We start from the raw sequence: 23,161 nt of genomic DNA, 5'->3' as shown, positions 1-23,161 counted from the left end.
TATATTCACTTGACTAGATATCATATATGGCATTCCATTTACAATTATGCCTTCCACTTTATCCTCTGGTTGATTTGTTTCTTTTCCTGTTCCTTCTCATGCTTGTATGCTTACATTGTGAAATGAGGTAGTGTGTAAGAGGAATTGTGTGTCATGCTGGAAAGAGACAAATGTGCGTTTGCTATAAATGCATGATATGAAAAAATTATATAGTTATAGAAGATGAGCATTGGATGTTCCGAGCAAGCCAGAAGTTGCATCTACAATTCAGTTATAGAGATTTAACATCTTCTGAATACATGCACTTGATATGTAAACCTTGTATGTCACACTTCTTATGTACTGCTAATTACCCTGTATACAGTTACATCATTTTATAGCACATATGATTCGGCTTTTGTAATTAATTCTCTCTGTTACCTTTATGATTAATATGCTTTGACACACAAAACTTTCATGTTTTTTCAAATTTTTACAAGTGTCTAAATAACCATCTTTGGTAGGAGTAATTATTGTATTCTGTAGGAGCGTGCAGCCAAAGCAAAAAGTAATTTCTTCATGCAAATCACTTGCTCAGGGATTGCCACTACACTATAATGGGTGATTTCTGTAAGATTTTATATGAATAAAACTAATACACAGTCCACATTTTATACATGTTTCACTGAGTCAGTGGGTACATATGAAAAGCATTAGTTTCATGGTCTGCTAGCATGGAGCTCAAATCCATATTTGGAAACATTTTTGGGTGACAATCTACAGCATGAATATATTTTAAGAAATGCATGTTAACTTTGCTATATTGAATTTTACACATTTATTCTGACCAATTTTAGTTTCCAACCATCATCCAAAAATTATACCAAATAGACTGAAACAAACTTTACATGTGATGAAAAATACACAATCTATAGTTGTTAAGTACTGATACATCATACATGAAGATAATCGAAAAGAAACACTTAAAAAAAAAAAAAAAAACTTTTACATTTCATGCAACATGCTACAGGAGGAGGAATAGATTATTGTTTAATGTCCTGTTGACAACAAAGTTACTAGAAACGAGCATAATCTCATATTAGGGATGGATGGGGGAGGGAATCGGCCATGTCCTGTCAAAGGAACCATCTCGGCATTTGGCCAAAGCAATTTAGGGAAAGCAGGGAAAACCTAAATGAGGACAACCGGACGCAGATTTGAACTGTCGTCCTTCCACATGCAAGTCCATTGTGCTAACCATTGTGCCACCTCACCCGATCATGCCACAGACGAATGGCATACTGCAGGGCATATTATGACTCACAGTAACAGCTACCAGTAAAATATTGTGACCCAGTCAACTGAGATCCAGAGACTGCACGACAAGGATACTTATGGTGCCACAGCAAAGAGTGTACATATCAAAGACTTTACAGTCCAGGAAATGAATAAGATTTACAATTAATCATTATGAAAAATCCAACATATAATATAACTTTTCAAAATAATGATAATAACAATAATAATACAGTGTATTCACAAATTCACACCTTCTTGTTACAAGGATGTCAAAATAACATCAGTAATGTCAAGCTAATGTAAGCACATATTAGAGCGAGGAATTACCCCTGTACGTGTGAAATATCTCATGGTATTGAGTACAAAAATGAATTCGAAGATTACAATATTACACGTAAGAACAAAGTACTTCAGTTTGCTATGAAAACAAAATTGTTTTTCTTGTGTACAGTGCAATGTCTAAAATCAGTGAACTAAGAAATCTTACAGAGCCACATGAATAAAATTGTTGCTGAGAAATAAAAAATGCAAAAAATCACATACTACGTAAATCTGTACATGTGTATGTTGGAGGAGTATTACATCCTAAATGAAGTGACAGACAAACTAAAAGTGTAGTTTAGTATATGATTGACAAACATGAAATGCCTGAATAAATCACCAGTACAGAAATATTTCCAAAAAATCTTGGAATAATGAAAAACATTCATACATAAATATGCCAGCAACTTTATAATTACACCAGTGCTCTTAACATGTGTAACAGCTAAATCCCACGTTATCAAAAGAGAGTAGGCAGCACAATGTGAATATTCATTGGGGAAACATGCCTAGATGTATTTCTGGGAGTGACCATCATATAAGTCAAATAAATGCAGAATGCCAGGGCACACAGTAATTTCATCTCGTTACTAGGAATTATGTTAGAAAGTGAATACCGTTTTATGTGAACATTACTTCTCGTATACCTGAGAAGTAAAGTGTTATTGTAGGACAACCATAATTGAATTGTGTCTGTAATTACATAACATGAGCCATATGGAGCTTTAACTGTCGTGATACATGAAACAAAATGTCATGTGGTTAGGGCCTCCCGTTGGGTAGACCAGTCGCCATGCAAGTCTTTTGAGTTGACACCACTTTGGCGACTTGCATTTCGATGGGGGTGATGTTATGATGAAGGCAACACAACACCCAGCCCCTGAGCAGAGAAAATCTCCGACCCAGCCGGGAAGTAAAAATCAATACAACAAAGTTAATATGCATTTCTTAAAATGCATCTGGAAATCTAGATTTAGTTTGCCCTTAAACCAACTTCAAAAAGAACTTTACCAGCTTCCTCTCCTACCTTGTCCAACTTGACAATTCTTCTCCGCATCTAATGACCTATGCATTTATGAACCATTAAAGTATGTTTTGCTTCTTCCTTTCCTCCGTTACAGCACATTTTTATCAAATTAATACATGTTTTATGGCTGTTTCAAGTGTTAACATCTTCACAAACATGGTTGCATCCAAAATAAAAACTGTCATTTCAGCCTCGTCTGTAGTTTCAGTTTACAGTAAATGGTGTTGTTAAAAAATCATTATATGGAGTTCCAAGCAGATTCTATACTGTATATGTAGTAATTGTGTCTTTCATTGATTAGTAAAGTAAAAACAAATTTAGACTATTAAACTTACTAAAACTCCTTATTCTGTAGTAATACCAAGCAAGGAGACACAGCAGCTGAAGTACAACAGCTGCATTCTGGAGGAAAGTAGTTCACATCCTTGTCAAATCATCTAGATTTAGTTTGTTCCTGTTTCCCAAAATTGACCATTCCTTTGAGAAGGACATTGCCAGTTTCCTATTCTATCCTTTCCTCGTCGTGAGCTTGTGCTCTGATCTAATACTCTCATCAATTGACTGGACATTAAACCTTAATTCTCCTTGCTTCTGATGGTAACACAATGTATTACAAAATGCAAAATGTGCACTGTGCTACATGTGGCTCATTACTTTTTTCAGCAGAGCAGTTAATAATATCATTGTCTGCGTGACATATACCTTGGTGGAAACATCAGCAGTGCTGAAGCTCTTTTAAAATGTTGTAGTTAATGTAATACAGCAGTAGACAGAAGAATTTCACCTCATTTCTCAATACTGTATCTTCATCCTCTTTGAAATTACTGCAATATGTATTTGTCTTTGGAACTGAAAAAGAATAACTTTTAAATATGTGCTCATGATCATTTTCAGAGGATTGGAAAGAAGTATGGCTTCAGTCCAAAGTTCATTAGAATGAAAACTTTGCACCAGTTTTTATTTTATCTTGTTGCTGGTTATGAAGGTGTTCTTGATTTAGATCAAGTGACAGCAATTAGCGATCTCAAAGAGCAAGGCACCATTATCACTGAAGAAGATGAGTCAAATATGCCAAAAATTTTTGTTCCCAAGCCTTGTTGGAAAATGTTTATTCCTCCATTGCCCCAGCATACAGGTAAGTTTTTTTGATGTAGTTGTCATGTCTGATAGTGCATACTAAATACTATCAGTGATTTTTTGTGTGTGAGCTAATCGCATTGTTTGGTTCTGTCCTTATTTTACAGGTTGGCCAAAAGGCTGGGCTCTAATGTGTGACATATTGCTACGACTTCCTCTCTCTATTTTTGTCAAGGTTTTCAATGTTTCTTACATAGTTCCTGACATGGAAAATTATTTGACACATTCTGTTCGTCGGCACTATTTAGTCAAACACTTGCCAGAAAATATGAGATGTTGCTTATTTTCAAAAAGGAAGTATATATTCAGCATACATGAAGTAATGCAGCGTCTTTGTTTTGTTGGTTTGGTACGTTTCGGTCCACAACGCCTAAAGGAAAAAGATCAGGTATTGTCAAAGCTTTTTCCTAATATGATCATTTGTCAAGATTTTTCTAAATGTTAGATAGTGTTAACAAATTACTTGTTTCCAGCTGTGATAAAAACTGAAAGTTGGCAGATATCCAGTGAAGACCTCTTGAGACTAAACTATGAGTAAAGTTATAGTATCATTAGCTGAAATCAGGAACTGCCAGATAATGTGAGAGGGAGAAAGGACTGGGAGGAGGGGGGAATGCATTGTCTTTTAAGGGAAGAATTGACTCAGATCTATCAGATGTTCAGCACGATTCTGCAGAAGAGAGTAGCTGGTGTACATTATTTAGATGAGTTTCTAAATTATGCAACAGTACATATTCCTACACACCCATGGACATGCATAGGCGGTGCACCATTCATGTAAAAAAAGTCTCAGAGTGAATAATATACACAATCATTCCTAGAGGTGGGACAGTATCAGCGTATTTGCCCTGATTGAAGTAACTGTTATCAGTATTCAGCATTTCAGTACATTCAAATTAATACTATGGTGAGATGAAATTCGAACAGATTGAATGAATGTTTTCTCCGTTGTGAATGTACTGTGTGATTGATAGATAAGTAGTCAAGATATATCATATAGTATCATGTAGCACATTGAAACCTTTGTGGATACTGACAAAACAAATTAAAAAGCTGCACACTCAAATGTGCAAAGGATTAAAATGTCTTTCAAACACATAAAGAAAGTAAATGACAGTCTGTGGCAAAAATAGTGGTTTGTGGTCGCTCACTCATTATTAAACTGAGAATGAAAATGATGTTTCACAAATTTGCAAGTATATTTAGTAATTACTTCTTTTAACCACCATTTCACTAGTGAGATGTAAAGATGTCTTCATTAAACGTCTTCATGTTGTTGTTCAGTGGTTAGCACACTGGACTCGCATTCGGGAGGACGACGGTTCAGTCCCATCTCCGGGCATCCTGATTTAGGTTTTCCGTGATTTCCCTAAATCGTTTCAGGCAAATTCCGGGATGGTTCCTTTGAAAGGGCACGGCCAATTTCCTTCCCCATCCTTCCCTAACCCAAGCTTGTGCTCCATCCCTAATGACCTCGTTGTCGACGGGATGTTAAACACTAATCTCCTTCTTTTTCAGTGATAAGCAATATCAGTAAAAAGATATAGGTGCCCAAATAAGCTGCTGTTCGGTCACAAAAAATATGCAAAAATAAACAACATAAATGCTTCAGGGAAGGGAAAGAGGTTTGGCAATTCGTTACAAATCTAATCCATATCTTATTGCAGATCTTGATTTTAGTTATTGAATAGTTATCCTCAGAGTTTAAACCTAGTCATGAGACTCATCAAGTTTTTGACAACATTGTTACTATACAATTTTAACATGTATACAGCCAGGTTCTAGTTGGACTCTGGCTATGTATATATTCCGTTGTGGAATGTTCCGCAGGCACTGTGCACACAACTGTCCCAATGGAATCAAATTTGGTTAACATAATTGCTACCATATACTGCAGACTGATAGGCTCATTAATTTAATTTACAGGGTTTATACGACCCGGGACAACTGTGGGATCCGGGAAAAACCCGGGAATTTTTTCATTCGGGAGAAAACCCGGAAATTTTTTGGAATTCCCGGAATTTTTCATTGTTTTAGTTTTCTGTTAAATTTTTGTAATTTTGACTGATAAGAACCGATACTCCAACAAAAGATATTACTTTATCCCACTACTGCAGAATAATACTTCAACAATAAAACATAAACGAGAGAAAAAAAAAACGAAAATAAATTGCAAAGGAAATGCGCCATATACAACAACGGTACACATTGCTCGTGCAAGCGTCTGCCAACAGCAAAATGTATCAATGGCTTTAGGAAGACTATGCAATGCTTCATAACAACAAATTGCCTCCGGTGAGCGTGAAGTCACAACTGTTTACATTAGATTCGTTTTAACAGTTACAAGCGGGCTCATGCGCAGTTTAGTCGCGTTTGAGTAGTAAATTCTCCGAGTAGTAAATTCTCCCACCTCTGGTTACAGGAATGTGGCTGTTGGCTGTGCAAACAGTCGCAGCAAGCAGCTAGATGCTACTGGGAAAAGGGGGCACCAAATTGATATTCTTGAGGAAGAAAAACTTGTTTCACAAAGCGCCTAGCATCCAGCGCATGTTGGTCTATCTATTATTCATATGATTTTGAAACGCACCCTTTTAGTTTTTGAACACATTTTAAGTTGATTTCTGAATGAATCATAAGTTGAGTTTTGAATGCGTGCATAGTGTACGTGATGCGTCTGTCAGGAGAATTCTCGTCGCATCTAGAAATAAACTTTCCGCAGTCAAAAGGGGACGGGCCTATACGAGCTCAGCGGAGTAAAGCCGAACTGATGAATGCCAGTCGCTGTCTGACTACGCGGTTGATTGGGTTTGCGAATGATCAGCATGTTATAATTACTAGCGAAATCCATAGATTCAGACTACCAGAATGGTAATAAACGACTAACAGGTGATATCCACGAAAATGAAATTTTGACAGAAAATTTTTGGCCAGATCGCTACACTAGTAAGGACCAGTTGTACAGTCCCCGGCTAGTAGCCACTTAAGTTCTATTCTGGAAGTAACGCGGAAAACGTGTTGTACGAACATGTAACAACACCTAACCGGAGAAAAATCCCGGGATAACTGAACATGTCATTCTGGCAGGGTTAGTGAAGTTAATCGGCGAACAAATTTTGACAATGGCAGGAATAGCTACAGAATTGGCGATGACAAGATTGTTTGTTATAACGAGGAAGGAGACGGAGACATCATGCAAATTATGGAAGAATAAGACGATTCCAAATTTACATAAAAATTTCGTAATACAACTTTTCGATCTCATGCTAGAAAAACTGGTGCGTATGAATGAAATGTGTAATTATTTCCTGACATAAAGCTTTTTGCTTGTAGTAGGCCTATTAATAGGCATTTTATATTGGTGCTTCGTGAATTATATTCTGTCGTGTTATAACAAATGACCATTTGTGCCAAAACAGTCTCGTGTATTTGGTGTGTATTACAAAATTGCTGCATTATTAGAAAGGCTTATTTTGTTTTGTCAAGAGACAGTGACAAAATAGACGTAATCAGATCGAGAAACCACACCAGTCTTGGGTATTACTTGTATTAACAGCTTTTTTAGTATTAGATAACGTAATTTCGATTTTTCACCTAGCAAAACGTTTGACGAACTTTGATGAGGTAATAGATTCTTTCGCAGAAAGTAAAGCACGCCATGTAAATCTGTAGCAAGATTAGAGAGCAAAAGAATGCTAGGAGCTAAGGATTGAAGAAATGTGTACTCTCTTGCTTGTCTCTTGTCTTTCTTGGTTTTATCTATTCTATATTTAATTTTATGTCACACAAAACAGCAAGTTATTTGCTAATGGGCAACAAAGAGTGCAAATTTTCTATAGAGTTCTTGTTCTCCTGATTTCAAATAATCCCATCCGCTATTAATTGCGAGATTTTTTTTTTTTTTTTAAGGAGCAGGCTGTCAAACCGGCCGACTGGGAGAGGGAGAGGCACCACAGGACATTTAAATTTCCACTGTCCTGAATATAGTTGGATGGCATCTGTTACAAAAGATACATGTTTCAATTCCACAGAGCGAAATACAGTGACATGCAATGGGAGAATGCTGTATGAAGAGATGTGGCACAGCAGTTTGGCACACTTAAGACCAAATAACATGCCTTACATTTCCTTGAACACATATGTTTTGTGTTTAAGACTTTTCAGAAAGAAGTGCGCTACAAGATGTGAACATATTTTTGATTTTTTTTTAGTATTCACCCGGTTAGCAAATATTGTAGGTCCAGGGCTGATGAGCAGATCAGTCTGAGTTATAGTCTCCACCCTTGCCCGGTTAGCCGTGTGGTCTAACGCACGGCTTTCCGGGTGGGAAGGAGCGCCTGGTCCCCGGCACAAATCCGCTCGGCGGACTTGTCTCGAGGTCTGGTGTGCTGATCAGTCTGCGGATGGTTTTTAGGCAGTTTTCCATCTGCCTCGGCGAATGCGGGCTGGTTCCCCTAATTCCGCCTCAGCTACACTATGTCGGCGATTGCTGCGCAAACAAGTTCTCCACGTATGCGTACACCACTATTACTCTACCAAGCAAACATACAGGTTACACTTGGCTGGTGTGAGACGTTCCCTGGTGAGGTCCACCGGGGGCCAAACCCCACAAAAAGCCTGGGTCCGGTGAGGGCGGCGGAGGGGTGAAGTGGACTGCAGTATTTGTCATGGGGTTGTGGACCACTGCATCTGCGGCGGGAATGGAGCCTCTCCAGTGTTTCTAGAACCCCGGTTAACATACAATTCCATATAGTCTCCATGTGACCCGTGTTTACGTTTAGCGATTTTGCTGTTTCCCCTTCGTTAACTCTCACGTCAAATGAAAACAAAACTGATATCTGTGATGGGGAGCTTTCAAGTGAATTAAAATACATTCACATAATTACGGAAGACTAAAATATGTTATTAGTTTCAGATTTTATTTTATTTTCGTCTGTTAAAGAAATTTTACTTTTATTAACATTTTCCTCATAAGCAGTCAATGTACTTGAAACAAAATGTTTAATTCCACAGTACTCGCTAGTTTCAACTGTTCACTGCATTTCAAGTGCACGTTTTCATCTTCTAGCACGTATGGCATTATGCCATAGTAAAGAACCAAACATGGTATAATACAGTACTGGTGCTCCAAGGAAATTTGCATCCCGAAAACGACACTGAAAAACTTAATATCAGGTTGAGGCCAACTTGACTGGGAATCTGGACATACGAATGTGCACTTTAAGTATGCACTTTAAATGTGCACATTTTAGTATGCTTCACGAAATTCTGACGCACTTGGAGTATCCTCTGATGTCTTGTTTCTTTTATGACATAATGCATGATCTTTCAATGTTTTACTCATACATACATACGAGCTTCCTACGTCACGGTAGTTGCGTAAGCGCGGTGTTGCCTGTTATCTGCGCTCTCTGACACCTGCTGAAACGAACCTATTTCTAACAGATCGCGGGAAAATATTGCGAATGGTGGTTTGAAAAGCAATACTTTCAAAGTAAATATCCTTTTATGTAAGTTGAACTATGAGCGAGAATGTACCATGAATTTCTTAAATCACAGAGCATTTGACTCTCATTTAAAAATCAACTCTTTGATGACGAGCCATTTAGAAGAATTTTGAACGCTGAAGATCAGACATTTATGTCATTATTAAAAATTTTACTGGCACATTTGTGTGATATATCTTAAAGTGTAACATGCGCAGAAAAGATCAACATTATATGTGAAAGCTTTGCTTTTCTTGTAGCAATACTGTATATTAATTTAAATTGATTAACTTTTCCTGTTTGTGTGTTCGTGCTACTTAACAGTGATGTTGCTGTCAGCTGACTACATCACGTGTCCTATGCTCTGAATATCTGCTGTTTCGGCTGGCGAGATCACATGACATGAGCTATGACTGGCTTACAAAAGCACATCCCAATCTCGTTTTCAATTATTTGGAAAGTAACATGTGGTGTTTGGTGGAATTCCAATGTAAACTTTCGTAATATGAAAATACGCCGCTTACATGTTGCTGTACATCAAAGATATTTCCAAAACGTGTCTTCTTCCCTGAGTTACATTTTCTAAGTGCCGGGACTACGCCCGTGTACAAAACCATAACCATTCAAAGGATTTATAAGTTTTGCTGTTTTGAGGGAAAATATACTGTCACTTAACATGGAAAAAGTGTGTTTTCACCCAGGAGAAAGTGTATTTTTATCCGGGGAAAATCCAGGAAATTTTCTTCCTTGTCCGCATTTATACACCCTGATTTAGGTTGCTACTGGTGGAGGTGTAATATTATATCACATTTCTTTTAGAATGTGACGTACTTTTAGGACTTTACCCTACCTTGATGATAATAGTAATGTACTTGAAACTTCCTTGCAAATTAAAACTGTGCACTGGACTAGGATCTGAACATGGAATCAGTGCCTTTCATGGAAAAATGTTCTACCAACTGAGTTATCCATGCACAAGTCACTACCCACCTTACATATTTCCTTCTGCCACTACAACTGTTCCACCTTCCAAACTCCACAGAAGTTCTCCTGCATACTGTTCAGGACTGGCACTCATGGATGGTAGGATATTGTGGAGAAATGATTCAGCCACATCCCCAAGGCTGGGAGGGCAGATCGTGAGCTGTGCTTGGATAGCTCAGTTGGTGGGGCATTAGCCTGTCAAAAAAGACAAAGATTCTGGTATTGAGTCCAGTCTGGCATACAGCTGTAATCTGCCTGGACGTTCCAAGTCAGCACACACACACACACACACACACACACACACACACACACACAAATTCATTCTGGAAACAATCTATACAGATTATAAAAATGTGTTGGAGGGGAGGTCAGGGTGCCTAGGTGGGTGTGGGTGTGGGTGTAGGTGTGGTTGGGAGGGGAGGTCGGGGTGCCTAGGTGGGTGTGGGTGTAGGTGTGTTGAAAAATATGTCATGGTACCACACAGGAGATATGATGTCATAAACCCTGAGATACACGAAAGAATTCCACATCATACATATCCTATTCTAGTAACTGTGAGACACTCCTACAGTCAAGTGAACTTCAGTAGTTAACTGCGAACTATGAGTTATTTCATACCTGATGATCTGACCACTGGTGCACACTACGAGTTATTTTCTAGGAAATGATTTTCTGCATACACTCAGATACGAAAACATTGGTAGCAAATACGTACAATTTACAGGTCTTGCGTAAATCATCTGGACATGGTGGATATAATTTTTATTTTCACAGTTCAGATGAACTAACAGAAAAGTGTGTACAAAAGTTCATACAAATATTTTAGCTTTAGACATAAAAGAGCCAGCTTTTCTTCACAAATGGAGCAAAAGTACCACAGTTCACAGCAATTCTTTTGTAGTGTGCACACTCTGCACAACATTGCTGACCTCACTTTTTTCTCGGTGGCAGCCATTGCTTCTAAATAATCTAAGCTATCATCTGTTCCGATTTTCTTATGGATGTCTGGCATCTTATCCCCAATCAATGCCTGAATAAATTTTTCTGCAAAAGCTAAAGGTTTGATATCTTTTGTACTGTTTGATTATAAAACTGATGGGCATTGTGTAGATAAATCTTCATATTGCTGCATTTGATCTGACTGATCAACACCTGCCATGTCACTGTCATAGTCTCTGACTATGTTTGATTTCAAGACAACTTTGCCATTTCGATTGTGAACTTCCACCATTTCAGCACGGTGCATATTAGAAATGGTCAGGGCTTCTCTTTTGTTCTTCCGTTTGCAAACAACAGCAATGTCATTTCTTTTCCACACCATTTTCATAATAACTAACAATTTTGGCTTTTCCTTTCTGTTGTTACGTAATGTTCCACACACACAGGTTATTTTGAGAACCACACTATTAGATTCACGGAGTTCACAAAATTTTACACCATATTTGTGTTTCTTGTTCTTGATATACTGCCTGAGAAACAGACAGCTGTGCCACAAAACCATTGATTTTTCATTGCAGAGATTCTTCTCAAAAAGGTAATTATTGTTCATGGTGCTATTCAAATGGTCCAAAACTGGTATAATTTTATAGAGTCAGTCATTGGATTGCAATGAATTGTCTGTTGTTGTTGTTGTTGTTGTTGTTGTTGTGGTCTGCAGTCCTGAGACTGGTTTGATGCAGCTCTCCATGCTACTCTATCCTGTGCAAGCTTCTTCATCTCCCAGTACCTACTGCAACCTGCATCCTTCTGAATCTGCTTAGTGTATTAATGTCTTGGTCTCCCTCTACGATTTTTACCCTCCACGCTGCCCTCCAATGCTAAATTTGTGATCCCTTGATGCCTCAAAACATGTCCTACCAACCGATCCCTTTTTCTAGTCAAGTTGTGCCACAAACTTCTCTTCTCCCCAATCCTATTCAATACCTCCTCATTAGTTACGTGATCTACCCACCTTATCTTCAGCATTCTTCTGTAGCACCACATTTCGAAAGCTTCTATTCTCTTCTTGTCCAAACTGGTTATCGTCCATGTTTCACTTCCATACATGGCTACACTCCATACAAATACTTTCAGAAACGACTTCCTGACACTTAAATCTATACTCGATGTTAACAAATTTCTCTTCTTCAGAAACGATTTCCTTGCCATTGCCAGTCTACATTTTATATTCTCTCTACATCGACCATCATCAGTTATTTTACTCCCTAAATAGCAAAACTCATTTACTACTTTAAGTGTCTCATTTCCTAATCTAATCCCCTTAGCATCACCCGATTTAATTTGACTACATTCCATTATCCTCATTTTGCTTTTGTTGATGTTCATCTTATATCCTCCTTTCAAGACACTGTCCATTCCGTTCAACTGCTCTTCCAAGTCCTTTGCTGTCTCTGACAGAATTACAATGTCATCGGCGAACCTCAAAGTTTTTACTTCTTCTCCATGAATTTTAATACCTACTCCGAATTTTTCTTTTGTTTCCTTTACTGCTTGCTCAATATACAGATTGAATAACATCGGGGAGAGGCTACAACCCTGTCTCACTCCTTTCCCAACCACTGCTTCCCTTTCATGCCCCTCGACTATTATAACTGCCATCTGGTTTCTGTACAAATTGTAAATAGCCTTTCAATAACAGCTGAAATTTGTTTCTACCTATAGCAGCTCTCCAGAATGTAACATTGTTAAAAGGACTTGTACTCCGGTAATATTCTATTGGTGGAAAACAACAAGATCCCATGTGCAGCAACAGTCCAGAAATACTTCATATCCACAACATCTGTATCCCTCCATCTGGGGTGACTGATTTGTCTTCTCCACCACATTTTTCTGCTTCCTGTCTTGCTTATAGTATTTTTTTTTCTTTTTTTTTCAGAGTGACAGTAGGAACTCTACAGAAAAAAACAAAGTTTGTTTGTATAATTTCAGTCTCACATCCTTGTTGAACATAAATAATGTTGGATCTTGAGAAACGTCACTCCACTTGTCACTGTTATTTGTAGTGCCTGCTATTGGACCAACCTGCTCGTCTTCTTCATTGCATTCAGTATTATCTGCATCTGAATCCTTACTTGAATGCTCACATGAAAATGGTTCATAGAGACTTCCACCATTCATTAATTCATCCATAAACTTGTCCCATTCTGATTCATTCATGTTAACTAGCTGTTCAAGTTCTATATCACTAAGTTTTCCCTTATTACTCGCCATTTTCCAAGGAAAATTGAACACACGTGACAATAAATGTCAGTGAACCATGTATAGCAAAAATTGAACAACAATTGCTGATTTGCTGATGTAATTACAACAAAGACATGGATCATATTGTTGAACATGCCTCAAAATATGTAAACTGGTGACTGACAGTTGACACCAAGTTATCTCGTAGTTGGCATTTGAGCTGAGCTTTCTACTCTGTATGCCAACTATGAGGATTAATTGCAAGCTCTATTTTCCTGCCAACGATATTTCCACATGGGAAAAATATATATAAAAACAAAGATGCTGTAACTTAACAAACGAGAAAGTGTTGGTATGTTGATAGAGACAATAAAAAACACACAAACACACACACAAATTTCAAGCTTTTGCAACCCAAGGTTGCTTCATCAGGAAAAAGGGAAGGAGAGACGAAAGGATGTGGGTTTTAAGGGAGAGGCTAAGGAGTCATTCCAATCCTGGGAGCAGAAAGACTTACCTTAGGGGGAGAAAAGGACAGGTATACATATGTCTGTGTGTGTCTGTATATGTGCAGATGGATGTGTGTGTGTGTGTGTGTGTGTGTGTGTGTGTGAGTGTGTGTGTGTGCGCGCGCGCGAGTGTATACCTGTCATTTTTTTTCCCCCCTAAGGTAAGTCTTTCTGCTCCCGGGATTGGAATGACTCCTTACCCTCTCCCTTAAAACCTACATCCTTTCGTCTTTCCCTCTCCTTCCCTCTTTCCTGATGAAGCAACCTTGGGTTGTAAAAGCTTGAAATTTGTGTGTGTGGTTGTGTGTTTTTTATTGTCTCTATCAACATACCAACGCTTTCTCGTTTGGTAAGTTACAGCACCCAACACGTTGCAGTGCATTTGACAGCTTTCAGTTGTGAAGCAAAATGGCTGTAGGTGAAAATGATAACCATCTATAGAGCTGTGAAGAGGCATGGCCATAGAGATGTTTACAAACTCTTGTTGTGCAAAGTAGCTCTACTCAGAGTACAGAAACTGTGCAATATCATGTTTCTTAATTTGGATACTGCACTCATACATTTGTACAGAGTGCCAATTTCTTTGTATGTCTGTTTCATAATTTTAGAGATATTTTCTCAATACTTCAGTACAAACACAGTTCATTTTTTGTTGTTGTTTCTAATAGAAATCTGATAAAACAAATACCCAGACTATGCCAGGTTTGTCAGCTAGTTACGTTATAAATCATGGTCTTGATTGCTCAGTTAAACTGCCATTAATCTATTCTTTCATAAAATATTGCCACTATAATTAACAGAACAGCTTAATTTTTTGTGTCTCTTAAATACATTCGACTATTAGAACTGAAATTCCTTTAAAACAAATGAAGGTTCGTGGAATTTGTGATGTAGAAAATGAAATATTTTAACTTTACTGAACAGAATTACCACTAAATAATTCAACTAATGTAGACAGATGAAAATTTTGTGGAAAAGGTCAGTATTAATTGAGCCTTTACAGCTTCTGAGTTTAGATCCATAAGAACACTTCCTGTACATAAAGTGTTCAATATTTTAAAGTAATCAAGCCTAAATTAATTTTTTAATGTAGTGTAAGTATTATAATCAGTTCTAGAAAACATAGAGCACTGTAGTGAATGGTATATAAGGTTTGTACATGAATTTAATTATTACCACTGAAGAGGGGGGGGGGGGGGAGGGGGAGCAGTATACTCAGTTCAACGTATCAGTGGTTGACCAAAAATTCTTAACGTAACATTCAGTCAGGACTTACTAAATGAGGCAGAATCATCAAAATACACCTCCAAAATTAAGTAGAATATTCAGAACTTCTTAAACATCTAAATTCAGTGATTATTTCATTTTATGTTGTTGCAAATTTTGGTTAACATATGTATTTGTTCATTATATCAAGGTGGGCTGTAAGAATTAGTTGCTCTCATTCAGTAGTTAGAAATTTTGACTAAAGATTCACAGTTTGTATATTATGTAATGATACTAATTGTAAGTAATGGATCATATTTCAGAAACAGTAATCATGCTCAAAATTACAGGTATGTAAGTGTATCAACATAAATTATGGTAACAGTATGTAACCATTATATTAAGTAGTGGTTCTTCAGTTTCTCCCAGTGTATTTGTTGATCATAAAGTGCACGAATGCACTGCCAGTCCAAAGTGTCCAGTGAGGAGAATATTTCAGCATTCAGACATGTTGCCGTTGTAATGTGTGCTGACAAACTGATCTTCTGAGGGCACACTGTGGACTTGTCTCCTCTCCTGCTACAAGCCGTTCCCTTTGTCATGTCAGCAGTTCTGGAGACACTTGAGTTGAGATCTGTGGTAGCATCGATGTTGTTACTCTGTCTACCTTTGTTGCCAGATTGTTGTGTTTGCTGATTGTGTTCTTAATTAGACCCTGTGCTGGTTCTCGAGCCTTGCTGACATTATAGCCACAGTCTCGATCAATAAGCTTATCCGTGGTGTGAATTTTGATGGCTTCTGTAATGATACTATTCCAGTATTTGGAAGTCTGTGCTAAAATCTTGGTGCATTTGTATTCTATAGCATGATTTTCTGACAAACAGGGCTGTGCAATTCTCGACTTGTTGGGACATGTTAGTCGAATGTGCCGCTGGTGTTCTCTGCTCCTATCTTCAGAGGTGTTTGCTGTTTGTCCAGTAGGTCTTGCTACATTGGCACAGAAACTGATATAATCCAGCTTTCTGCAAACCTAAGTCATTATCGATGTTCCCCAATAATGCCAATGTTATATTCACCAGTGTCCCCCTGCGGGTTCGGGGGTTAGAATAGGCCCGCGGTATTCCTGCCTGTCGTAAGAGGCGACTAAAAGGAGTCTCAAACTTTTTGGCCTTAATGTGATGGTCCCCTAAGGGGTTTGACCACTAGATTTCTAAATTTTCTGTTAGTGCGTACCATTTGGGGAAGGACGCCTTACGTGGTGCATTCTATATCCATCTTGCCCTCAGATCTGGCACAACCGATTTTGTCATGGAGTTGGCCTTACACCGAGCATCCGGCCACGTCAGCTGCAGTGTGTTCCGGGTGGCATACATGCCCTCCATTATGCACTTCCATCTTCGCACTCATGACACATATGGATATTTGACACCCAACATCCAGCACGGTAGCCAGTCCGTTGTGGTGGGGTTGTCATGTACTCTCTTGGTGGTAGCCCCCTGACTACACAGGGATCGCACTGCTGATGCCTGAGCTGCTACCTCCCCACGTATGCTGAGGAGTAGATGCCTATCCCTCTGCGGCATCGGGACTCCCGGCAAAGGCCATCCTGCCAGGTGGTCTTTGGTGCGGCTGGGTGGCGCCCGTGGGGAGAGCCCCTGGTCGGAGTGGGTGGCATCAGGGCGGATGACCCGCAATGAAGCGTGGTACATCATTTCTCGCTGGTGGGCTGGTGGGCCTCCACCTCCACCTCCACCTCGAGGTCTAACCTCAACGGCAAGCAATACAATCAAAGATCATTTCCCTCCCTAGCCACTCCATGGCTAAAGACAGCAGTGGAGATTATTCACCCCAGTACCTTGTCTGTAAGCGGGTTGATGGTGAATCTTTAATGCCAACGAAGCCTCAGTTTTTTGTGGAGCATTTAGAGGACAAGTTCGGGGAGGTGGAGGGCTTGTCCAAAATGCGCTCTGGGTCAGTTCTCATCAAAACAGCTTCCTCTGCCCAGTCACGGAGGTTGCTCGCTTGTGACAAGTTGGGGGATGTTTCAGTTAGCATCACGCCCCATAATAGTCTCAACATGGTCCAGGGTATTATATTCCACAGGGATCTTCTTCTGCAGTCTGACGATGAACTACGCGCCAACCTAGAACGATGAGATGTTCACTTCGTCCGGCACGTCCATCGGGGTCCGAGGGATAATCAGGTAGCCACCGGTGCCTTCATCTAGGCCTTTGAGGGTGATGTCTTACCCGAAAAGGTTTAGGTGATGGTTTACCATTGTGATGTGAAGCCATATATCCCTCCTCCGATGCGGTGTTTTAAATGCTGGAAGTTCGGGCACATATCATCTCGTTGTACTTCCAGCTTCATGTGTCGGGATTGTGGACGTCCTTCGCATCCCAATACTCCATGTGCCCTGCCTCCTATCTGTGTTAACTGCGGAGAACACCATTCTCCCTGCTCGCCGGACTGTAGGATAGTCCAGAAAGAAAGAAGGATAATGGAATATAAGACCCTGGACCGCCTGACCTACCCCGAGGCTAGGCGGAAATATGAGCGGCTCCATCCTGTGGCAATGACGTCAACCTATGCCGCTGCTGCCACGACGGTTCTCCCATCGTCACGAATCGGCTCTAAGATCGGTCAGAATCCACCAGCCCCCTTGCTTGTGGGGGGCACTTCACAACCTGTTGCTCCTGCTCCATCTACTTCAGGAGCAACACCCCCCCCCCCCCCCCCCCCCCAACACTCGGGGACATCAGTTCCCCCTTCCCAGCCGGAGAAGCGTAAGACTTCTTCGGCTACTCTCGCAAGGAGGGGTCCCTTGGGGGCCTCCCTTTGCAAGTTCAGACCAGCGGCACAGCAGACACCCGCAAGTGGCTCAAACAACCACCAGTCCCTGGTCGTAGGGCCTCACGGTCGTCGTCTGTCCCTGAGACTGACCCTGTGAAGCCCTCCAAGCCTGCACCGCCAAAGGCACAACGAGAGAAACAGAAACAGAAGCAGAAGAAAGTCCCCAAGAATACCGACATTGTGGTGGCACCCGTCCCACCGCTTCCTACAAGCTCTGTGTCTGAGGACAAGGTGGAGATTCTGGCGTCCGCTGAGGACCTCGATCTCGCCGGTCCCTCAGATGCCATGGATAGCGCTAGCACCAGTGCTCAATTGAAGGCAGCAGGTGACCCAGCGGCGTAATCTGCCTTCCAAGTCCCGTCACGCCTTTCTCAGACATGGCCAATACCATCCTCCAGTGGAACTGGGGCAGTTTCTTCCACCATCTAGCTGAGCTCCAACAACTTATCAGCCTTCACCCTTTCTTCTGCATTGCTCTTCAGGAAATTTGGTTTCCAGCAATGTGAACCCCCGCCCTCGGTGGCTATCGGGGTTATTATAAGAACTGGGCAGCTTATGAAAGGGTGTCTGGTGGCGCCTGACTCTATGTCCTTCACACTCTGCACAGCGAGTCTGTCCCTCTCCAAACACCTTTAGAGGCTGTCACTGTTCGGGTGTGGACGCCACAGGCTGTTACCGTCTGCAGTCTTTACCTTACACCGGATGGTGATGTCTCGCAGCATGTCCTGGCTGCGCTGATAAACCAATTGCCACCACCTTTCTTGCTACTGGGCGACTTCAACGCCCATAACCCTCTGTGGGGTGGGTCAGTGGCAACAGGTCGAGGCGCCACCGTTGAGCATTTATTGTCACAGCTCGATCTCTCGATTTTAAATGATGGTGCCTTCACACACTTCAATGTGGCGCATGGCACATACTCCGCCATTGACCTTTCGATCTGTAGCCCTAGGCTCTTACAGTCTGTCCAATGGAGTGTGCATGATGACCTGTGTGGTAGTGACCACTTTCCGATCTTTCTGTCACTACCACAGTGTCACTCTTCTGGGCGCCCTACCAGATGGGCTATGAATAAGGCTGACTGGGACTTGTTCTCCTCCACTGCCGCTATTGAGCCTCTCTCTAATGATGACATTGATGTGGTGGTTCAATCGGTCACCACCGGCATCGTTACTGCCGCCGAATCTGCCATTCCGCGTTCCCCTGGGTCCCGTCGGCGGCGGACTGTGCCTTGGTGGTCGCTTGAGATCGCTGCAGCGATTAAAAATCGCTGGCGGGCGCTACAGCATCACAAGTGACATCCCTGCATTGAACACCTCATCACCTTCAAACGACTGCGCGCGCGGGCCCACCGCCTTATCCGCCAAAGCAAGCAGGAGTGCTGGGAGCGGTATGTGTCCACCATTGGCCTCCATGTCTCTCCATCGCAGGTCTGGACCAAGATCCGACACCTCTATGGCTATCAGACCCCTGTCAGCGTCCCTGCGCTCTCACTGAATGGAGCAGTTTGTACAGACTCCGATGAAATTACCAACAGTTTGGCAGAGCATTTTGCTCTTAGTTCCGCTTCTTCCAATTACCCACTGGCCTTCCGTTCCATTAAAGAGCGGATGGAACGTCGGAGCCTTTCGTTTCGCACCCACCACCCAGAATCTTACAATGCTCCATTCAGTGAGTGGGAATTTCGCAGTGCCCTAGCCGCTTGCCCTGATAATGCTCCTGGGCCAGATCACATCCACTGTCAGATGTTGAAACACCTTTCAGTGGACTGCCAGCGACGCCTCCTCGACCTTTACAACCGTCTTTGGGTCGAGGGGGAGTTTCCGTCGCAATGGCGGGAAAGCATTGTCATCCCCGTTTTGAAACCTGGAAAGAACCCTCTGGAGGTGGACAGCTACCGTCCCATTAGCCTCACCAACGTTCTTTGCAAGTTGCTTGAACGGATGGTGAGCCGGCACTTGAATTGGGTACTGGAGTCTCGGGGCCTTCTGGCTCCGTCTCAGGGTGGGTTCCGTAAAGGCCGCTCCGCCACCGACAGTCTGGTGAGCCTGGAGTCAGCCATCCGTACTGCCTTTGCCCGCTGTCAGTACCTGGTCGCTGTCTTTTTCGACATGCGGAAGGCGTACGATACGACATGGCGTCATCACATCCTTTCTACGCTTCATGGATGGGGTCTTCGGGGTCCTCTGCCGATTTTTATCCGCAATTTTCTGTCGTATTGTACCTTCTGCGTGCAAATCGCGGCCTCATATAGTTCCTCCCACGTCCAGGCAAATGGTGTGCCACAGGGTTCTGTTTTAAGTGTCTGCCTGTTTTTAATAACCATTAACGGGCTCGCTGTGGCCGTGGGAAATTCTGTCTCCGCTTCCCTGTATGCTGACGACTTCTGCCTTTACTACAGCTCTACTGGCGTTGCAGCTGTTGAACGTCAGGGCAGGGCGCTATCCGCAAGGCGCAGTCTTGGGCTGTAGTGCATGGTTTTCAGTTTTCGGCTGCCAAGACCCACGTTATGCATTTCTGCCGGCGCCGAACAGTCCATCCTGAGCCGCGGCTTTATGTTGCCGACGAACTCCTTGCTGTGGTGGAGACCCACAGGTTTTTGGGTGTAGTTTTTGATGCCTGGCTGACTTGGCTGCCTCACATTCGGCAGCTTGAACAGGTGTGTTGGCGGCATCTAAATGCTCTGAGATGCTTGAGCCACACCCGCTGGGGCGCCGACCGATCTACCCTCTTACGGCTCTACCAGGCATTAATCCAGTCTCGTCTGGAGTATGGGAGCCTGGCTTATGGCTCAGCATCCCCATCTGCGCTGCGGGTACTGGACCCAATCCTACACAGCGGCATACGGCTTGCCAGTGGTGCTTTCCGGACCAGCCCAGTGGACAGCATACTTGCGGAGGCAGGTGTCACTCCATTGCGGTTCAGGCGCCAAAATTTATTGGCCACTTATGCTGCCCATGTTTTTAGCTTGCCCGGGCATCCAAACTATCATCTCCTGTTCCCGCGATCGGTCGTCCATCTGCCAGAACGTTGGCCCCGGTCAGGTTGTACGATCGCGGTCCGCGTCCGAGAGCTTCTCTCCGAGCTTGGGGCTTTACCTCTTCTGCCTCCTTTCCGGGCACCTCTACGTACACCCCCATGGTGTGTGCCTCGCCCTCGCCTTCAGCTGGAATTGGCACAGGGTCTGAAGGACTCAGTCCCTCCGGGGGCCTTCCGCCGCCGCTTTCTTTCCCTCCTTGCAATGTATCAGGGCTCTGGCATTGCGTACACTGACGGCTCGATGGTTGCTGGTCGTGTCAGTTATGCATTTACTCTAGGGGACCATTCCGAACAATGTTCATTGCCGGCTGGCTGCAGCGTTTACACTGCTGAGCTGGTCGCCATCTTTCGTACCCTAGAGTATATCCGCTCCTGCTCAAGTGAGTCCTTCGTGATCTGTAGCGATTCCCTGAGCGGTTTACGAGCTCTCGACCAGTGTTTTCCTCGTTCTCGTCTGATGATGGCTATCCAGAAGTCCCTGCATACTCTTGCCGGTTGCGGCCGCTCTGTTGTCTTAGTGTGGACCCCCGGTCATGTCGGTATCCCGGGCAGTGAACATGTTGACCACCTGGCGAAAGAGGCCAACAGTAAACCACCTCTGGAGATTGGCCTCCCGTAGACTGATTTGCGGGCAGTCTTACGCCGAAAACTTTTCGATTTATGGGACACTGAATGGCGCAACCTGCCCATGCCGTATCAAGGCGACTACGGCTGTGTGGCGGTCGTCCCTTCGGGTCTCCCGCCAGGAGTCTGTTGTCCTCTGCCGGCTGCACATTGGGCACACTCGGCTGACACACGGCCACTTATTGCGCTGTGAGGACCCAACTCTGTGTCGCTGCGGCTCCGTTTTATCTGTGGTGCACATTTTATTGGAGTGTCCGCTTTTAGCTGTGCTCAGGCAGACGTTCGCACTGCCGGACACGCTCCCTGCCCTTTTATCTGATGACCCTGCTATGGCTGGCTTAGTTTTACGTTTTATTCGGGCAGGGGGTTTTTATCGTTTAATCTGAGTGTTTGTGTTTTATTTTATTGTTTTGTGTTGATTCTGGCCTTTGCCCTACGGTTTTAAACTCAGCTTTTAATGTGTTCTCGGTGGTTGGCTTTTCCTTTTTTTTTGTTCCTATGGTTGGCCAACCATTGTCACACACTGTGTGATTTTAGTTCGTCTTGTCTGGTCTTTATCTATGTTTCTCTTGTTCTGTGTCGTCTGTGATCTATTCTGTTAATCGTTTTTACTCTCTGTGGGTGTTTTTAGGATTTGGAAAAAGGGACCGATGACAGTAGCAGTCTGGTCCCTTTAATCCCGCCAACCAACCTATTCACCAGTGCTATTTCAGTATGCACCCAACTTTTCCTGATAGTCCGCTAGTATGTGCTCTTGCATTTCTGAAGTGGTCTCATGCTGAACAAGTTGTGCCAAACTTTTCTAATGTCATGCATACATCAATTCTACAGCAGCCAGGAGTATAAAGAGGCGGACCAGCCTTGCCTTGCTACATGAGAAGTACACTTTACCCTCCGCGGTTTTGAACACAATTCCCAGTGTCTTCTTAAAATACATTTAAAACTGGCCATTCATTTTAAATATTGGTCCTGGGACTGTATTGGTGGTGTTACCTGGGTGGCAACCGATTTCGCCCATAGGGAGATTACAGGATGTCGGACAAGAAAATTTTCCCGGGTTGTTGACAAACCATCACTGGAGGCTCCATAGAAGACAAGTCATCAATCTGACTAGCTTGCAGCAGAGTGATGATGCAGTTTCATTTCTGGAGATGGGACTTAAACTGTGCTCCCAATCCTAAGTTCACACTAGTTGCAGACATTTGTCAGTGCAGTTGGACAGGTTGCTGCATGACTGCTGCCCGAGACAGCAGAAGAAGTGCATTGTGAAACTAGTCATGCTCTTATGAGAACTAAGACTATGAAGTCAAACATTACCAGCAAATAGAGGGTAGCCATTGAAAACCTGCAACAGAGCCCAGAGTGAGTATCTTAACTGCTGACAAAGACAATCCTACTATTGTTCTCTCCCATAAGGGCTACATCGAAAGAAGCAAAGCTTGTTAAATGATGACTCCAACATGAAGATCAGTACTGACCCCACCAAGAAGGTAGAGAAGAGGACCAGGGTGTTTCTGAAGTAA

At 42.4% G+C, this 23,161-nt stretch overlaps 1 protein-coding gene across 1 annotated transcript in view; it reads left to right on the top strand.

The window, feature by feature from the left end:
* Nucleotides 1-23,161, top strand: part of LOC126457273 (general transcription factor 3C polypeptide 1) — a 368,859-nt gene that overhangs the window by 151,385 nt on the left and 194,313 nt on the right. Inside the window, exons 13-14 of the mRNA XM_050093437.1 lie at nt 3,521-3,761; nt 3,871-4,151. Coding sequence (XP_049949394.1) covers nt 3,521-3,761; nt 3,871-4,151 — 522 coding nt within the window. The remainder of the gene's footprint in view (nt 1-3,520; nt 3,762-3,870; nt 4,152-23,161) is intronic.

The sequence above is a fragment of the Schistocerca serialis genome, chromosome 2 (genome assembly GCF_023864345.2).
Source record: "Schistocerca serialis cubense isolate TAMUIC-IGC-003099 chromosome 2, iqSchSeri2.2, whole genome shotgun sequence".
Classification (NCBI taxonomy): Eukaryota; Metazoa; Arthropoda; class Insecta; order Orthoptera; family Acrididae; genus Schistocerca; species Schistocerca serialis.
This window is presented reverse-complemented; position numbering and strand designations above follow the sequence as displayed.